General features: G+C 47.3%; 1 protein-coding gene across 9 annotated transcripts in view; it reads right to left on the bottom strand.

The window, feature by feature from the left end:
• The window catches only part of rgs12b (regulator of G protein signaling 12b), a 53,677-nt gene extending 47,891 nt beyond the window's left edge, over positions 1-5,786 (bottom strand). For 3 of the 9 annotated variants that reach the window (XM_047333875.1, XM_047333873.1, XM_047333871.1), the window contains exons 1-5: positions 5,652-5,746; positions 5,360-5,498; positions 3,167-4,480; positions 2,238-2,477; positions 678-1,664 (exon numbers count right to left, since the gene is read on the bottom strand). In XM_047333875.1, coding sequence (XP_047189831.1) covers positions 678-1,664; positions 2,238-2,477; positions 3,167-4,252 — 2,313 coding nt within the window. In that variant the 5' untranslated portion in view covers positions 4,253-4,480; positions 5,360-5,498; positions 5,652-5,746. Of the gene's footprint in view, positions 1-677; positions 1,665-2,237; positions 2,478-3,166; positions 4,481-5,359; positions 5,499-5,651 lie in introns of those variants that run through there. The other 6 variants (XM_047333878.1, XM_047333876.1, XM_047333872.1 and 3 more) reach the window with 4 other exon arrangements.
• Positions 5,787-6,000: the final 214 nt, after the last annotated feature.

Here is a 6,000-nt window from a genome sequence, read left to right on the forward strand (position 1 = left end):
TGTACATTCACTACTAAAACTAGTCTAAAAGCTGCTCTGCTGTCACCACTGACTCTCATTATAGTGGGAAACAGGTGGTTTTCAGGTGAAGGCAGATGCCTGGTTAGTGCATAATACATGATCTTATGATACTGGAGCAGTGGGGATAAATAACTTATCAATCTGGGTAGGGAGCCAACTGCAGCGCTCACATTATTCAATATAGCACAGGGACATTTGGTGGGTTGAACTTTGTTCATTACAACTTTTCAACACCACTGAAAAGATTCTCACGGAAGTGAGAAATTGAATTTGCGGGCTGAATGAGTTACGTTGAGTCAAGTTTCCAGGCCTTGAAAAAGAGAGCGGTGGGACGATCACAGATGGATTTATAGCCTAAATAAACTGTAGTCGTGGACATACACTAGTCAGAGTAAATTTCCACAGCGGAGGGGTGTGATGGGGGGTTCCTACCAGCTGCCCGGGCTTCTCATCTCATGGTCAGTTTTGACACAACTCTTCCAAAAGCCCCACAACCCACACACTGTCACAGTGTAACACAATACTGAAGGCACTATTATGGAAAGCATGGCAATTAAGTGGGTAAAGCATATGAACAAAAATATGTGAAATAAGTGATAGGCATAGAAACTGAACATCAAACCAAGGGTCCTAGTCTAACACTTTATGAAACGTACCTTTTTCTCTCCTTCCTTTGCATTCCCTCGTTTCTTCTCTCTTTCAGTTCTGTGTGCTCCAGACCGCTCCCTGTCTCCAGTACCAAACAGCTTCTTGGCCCACTCATCTTTCTGAACAGCCCGCCGGTGGGTGTGGGAGTGGGGACGTGAAGGAGGAGGAGGGTGGCTCACTCCAGGTGGTGGCAGGTGGTCTCCAGGGGCTAGCGGGGCCCGGTAGCGGTCGGCTGGGATCTTATTCATGGGTGGGGGCAAGGTGCTGCAGTTGGCTGATGACCACCCGTCAGTGGATTCAGCATAGGACTCCTGATCACTGCTCAGGCCCTGGAAGTGGCTGTGGTGGTGCTGCTGACGCCAGTCTCTCAGCACATGGACTGGCAGCCACCTCTGGGGCTCCACCCCTACTGCTCCTCCAGCCCCTCTCTTTTCTCCTCCCCCAACAGCTCCTCCCCGCTTCGCTGGTGGGTAGTGGTGAGGGTGGACCCCTCGCGAGTGTCTGCTGGGGACATCAGGATGAGCTAAGGGGAGCGGGTGAGGAAGGTCAGCCAGGTGTGGATCGTGACGGTAGTGGCCGTTTCTCAGAGCTGGCGGAGGAGGAGGAGGTGGGTGAGAGGCTGCAGCTCCTAGGGTGGGGCTCCAGGCCTGCTGGGAGGAAGGGGGACTGTCCCAGTAGCGTAGCCCAGAGACGTGGTTGTGATTGGGAGGACCTCCAAGGTCTACTAAGAGCACTCTGTTGCTCTTCTCCTCTGGTAAAAAGTTGCCAATCCCACTATCGCTGTTGCTGCTGGTGCTGTGGTTCTGTTGGGCGTCGTTGTCTGGATCATGGAAGGCCCGAGCACGAACTCCCTCAATGTTGTCCCCCATATCCCGGTAGAGGACGGAGACAAACTGGAGGACAGGCTGAGAACTGGGTGGGAATTCAAGGCAGCCTCCTATGTCTGGGTCAGGGGTACACTCAAAACCAAACCTCTTGGCTACGGTTAAATGGACCTGAGGAAACAGAAGTCACCATGTTTCTAATTACATAAATTATAACCAAAGACATACAGTATTTCTGGATTATTATCATAACTGACACTAGATTAAATTAAATTAAATTAGCTTCTTTATATATATATATATATATATATATATATATATATATATATATATATATATATATACACACACACAAACACACATATGTCTAAAACCTCTGCCTCTGTTAAGAGGTTTTAAAAACAACAGTTGGGCTCTGGTATCTGTACTGAAACTATAACATTTTTTAAATGTCAGACTGTTATTTTTCATTACTGCCACCCTGATGGACCCTGCAACATCAAAAATAGATGGTAATTTAAACCAGTCAAATATTTTATTTTTATTAGAACTTTTTGACACTTAATTAAACATTAATTAAATAATTCATTACAATATTAACAGTAGAAAAATAACATCCAACACTTAATAATATTGCGATGACATAGTCAAAGTATGTATGTGTGTGTATTAACAAAATAATAAGTACAGAGTAATTTCCTTTTTAAGAGTGATTTGTAATCCTCCTTGTGTCTCTCTTCTTACCTGGTGGTGACAGAGGTCTGGGTCCACAATGAACACGTGACAGGAAGTCCTCAAACCGCCCTCTTCTTCTCGTCCGATGCTGAAGCGATGATAGTCATGGTCGTCAGTGGCCTGCATTGTGACCAGTCCGAAGAATCGCCGGTCGTCAGGACAGCAAGCACTGAAGGCTAGTTTTTCTGCAGGATAGGTGGCCAGGACCTGACCTCTGTCACTGCACAGACGCACACTGTCATGCATGACCTAGAGGGGAATAATGAATGCATGTTACCGCCTGATACCAGGGAAAATAATGAGGCAATCACACTTACCTGACATCAGTAAGAATAACATGATGACGGACAGGCTTCCTTGTTGATACAATGTTTACAATACTGAACTAGTGTGATGTTAACTAATATTTGCTTTCCTAGGAAGTATTAAAGGGGTAGTAAACGACTTTGGAGAAAGCTGGCTTCTCTCTCTGTTGTTTACTGCTCTGGCTGTCCAACGAACCCGCAGCCACAGGTATGTGAGACCGATGCGGTAAACAGAAGGCCAAAACCCCTGAGTTGTAGCATCATGCGCTAGCATGTCTCTTAAGGGGAGTGATGTTTACAAACTGCACACACAGTGTTGCGTGGTCCGCACCATTTTTTTGGTTTATGATTTACAGAGCCAGGGCTGAGCCGAAAGACCAGAGGCAGACACACAGAACTGACAGCTAGCGGACCGTGAGGAAATAGTTGCTGATTTTTACAAAACGTGTATTGCTTTAAAATCGCTTACTAGCCTTTTAAGGCTTACATATGTGCTAAACTTGTATGATCAAATCTTGATCTATTTGTGGTCTAATGAGATTAAGTTTAAAGCCTTACAAGGAAATTGCAGTTTAGTTTAAGAAAAACAGAGCTAACAAGCTATTAACAAGCTATTATAACATTCAGTCACACCTTCATAAGAACCAGTGAATGAATCTTTTGCTCCGCTCTGAGGCGTCTCATGCTGCCCCTGATGGCTTGCAGGCTGTCATTCTCTAAGCTCGTCCCAGAGGAGGCCAGCTCAATGGAGCCCAGGTAGCCAACAATCATGCCCACATTGAGGATGCCTTCGCCAGGCTCTAGGCCCAAGTCGCCCCCATCCCCTACATCCACATCTTGGTCTTCATGTGGATGAAGGTTGAGATGATGAAAGTCTGAGTCCACGAAGACTGAATCATCGTTCAGGACTTGGGCCATCTCCTCCTCAGACAGTAGGTTGGGATTGCTCTGGCTACGGGAGGAGTTCCGGTATGGTGGGAACTCTGGGTGAGACAGAGGACGAGGTTTTGATGATGAGCTAACCCCAGGCCTCTCCTTGTCCGAGCTACTGGACGACTGGCTGGAGTTCTCAAAGATCATATTAAAAATCCCTCCAGACTGCAGCTCCGCCACCACCTTCTCAGCCCTGTTTATGCCCAACTGCTTAGAATCCAACTTGGGTTTGCACCAACCCCCTCGAGCTCCACAGCCTGACCTGCTGTTATTGTTGTTGTTAACACTATTGTCATAGAAACCATCCAACTCATCCTCGCTCGAACACGAGTCCAGGTGAGATGCTGCCATTGTATTGCTGCTGTGATGGCGACTTCCAGCAGTGCGTTGGTGGTGATGGTGTCGCCGGTGCCGCTCTCCCTCAGCGATGACTAATTTTAAAACACCAGAGCAGCGTCCAATCAGTTTGACCACATCTTCATGTGACGCCTTGGACACATTGATGTCGTTGACAGAGAGGATGTGGTCTCCAGAACGTAGGCCCACATAGTCTGCAGGGCTCCCTTTCAGGATGCAGCTGAGGACACATGGGCTTTGGCCTGACAGTGTAAACCCATACCCTGTTCTCCCTCGTGCCACCTCCACAGCGCGGATACGGCCCTGCTGGAGGGAGGAGGGGGCTGGGGATGGTTCGGGCAAGTTCAGTCCACTTCCAGCACAGGGGCGTCTCTTGGATGATGCGTCCGCTTGCCTGAACATAGTGCCAGGGAACTTTTTCGTGTCCATTGATTCAGTGAGTCATGATGTGTGTCCGGGCTGTGCTCACGCAGGGACACAGGGAATATCCAGAGCTTGTCTCCTTTGTCAAACAGCTCTGCCGACAAGTTGCTACGAAAAAATGAGTAGCAGTCCTAAATGCAGCAGGTGAGTGAGAGTTTGGCCTCAGTTCTGGCACAGTCTTGCTAGCCCTCCCATCCTGGTGTCACTCGCTCCTCCAGTGCACAGGCAGGTTACCTGCAGCACAATAGAACAGCACCAAGTTAGTCATGGCAGCTTCTTGTTGTCACACACTCTTGTTGTCTCTACCTGAACTTCTATCATGCTTGTATTGCATTAGTGGATGAAATATATTTCCTGTCTGGCCTGTTTATATGCACAAAGTTGGTGAAACTGTTATTATTCTATTATTAAGTGCAGTATTAATAAGTTAAGAGAGCACATGAATGGGAAGGGACTGTGCAAGGTGGAGCCAGAGCAGCTCTGTCCAATGAGAAACGTGTTCCCTAACCCGAGCGTCTTTGCACCTGGCAGGTTAACGTAGACACACAGCCCACAGCACCTGTGACTTCGAGCAGGGCTAACTTGAGCTCATAACATTTGAACAAGCGTATCGCTTAGTATCACGCCCTGCGCTTCGCGCTTGTGTCAAACGAAGACTCGTTCGTTAAGAGCCTCCGACGTTCATTGAGAACATGGAAGGAAACTGTTGACGTTAGCTGAGATTAGCCATCGCGTTAGCTCAGTTAGCTGGTGCATGCTAGCAAAGTATGCGCTGGTTGAACATTGTTCGCAGGTGAAATAAATTAGTGGCCATGCGCGTGTCACTCCATACAGACAACTTCATGCTTATTTCTTGTTAGTTCGTGAGTTTTGAAAACTTTATTTTTTTCTTGCCGTGTCTCCCCGTACAGAATGCACCCATCCATGCTTATGTTATAGTCCCGCCCCCCCGTTTCCCCCACATCTTTGGAATGTCGGTCTGTAACCACGGAGACGGCGGTGTACACAGACTTTCCATATCCTGTCATTGGTGTGCAGAGCTGTCAGTCAGCCGCGAACAGTTGTGCGGATACATTGACGAAAGTTAGACTGAGAAATCACAAATAAAAGTACCAGCAGTTGCCCGTTCCACAGGTGTCAAAACGTAGCGTCACAAGAGTGGCCGTCCAAGTTTACGGATAAAACTTCAGGAGGTGTTATTGGGAGCAGACTGCACATACCCGTCTTTTGGCAGCGTGAACCGGGGAAACCGCTAAAAAGCAAAACATCTGGCTATAAAGGTCTGCGTTGTGAAGTAGGGACAGCTAAGTAAAAGGTGGATGCAGGTTTATTTTATGTCGACAGTTAAGTTTGGTCTAGCGGGTCAGTCAGTAGGAGATTTAAACAACAACAACAAAAGACTTACTTATCGCCGTCCGGCGGTGATGCTGCTCGGGCAGTTTCCATAGTTTAGTCGCTAAGGTTAGTTAGGTAAACTCAGGGACGATGGGTAAACAAAAGAAAAGGCTGCACCATCTGGCGAAGTAGCCTTAAGAGGAGGAGGAGAGGGAGGGAGGGAGGGACGTGTGTTTAGAGTGGGCAACGGAGGGGGAGACTTCAAACAGTTCAAATGATTCAACATCATTGTAGGGTTGCCATTAACTTCATATGGGTCAAATTATCTTTCATAATTGTGTGTCTTGGATAGAGAAGTGTATCCATTTTGCTGAATAGTGGTATCAAATCCTACTGTGAATAGTAAGGTCAACACAAGG

This window comes from Scophthalmus maximus, chromosome 8, assembly GCF_022379125.1.
Source record: "Scophthalmus maximus strain ysfricsl-2021 chromosome 8, ASM2237912v1, whole genome shotgun sequence".
Classification (NCBI taxonomy): Eukaryota; Metazoa; Chordata; class Actinopteri; order Pleuronectiformes; family Scophthalmidae; genus Scophthalmus; species Scophthalmus maximus.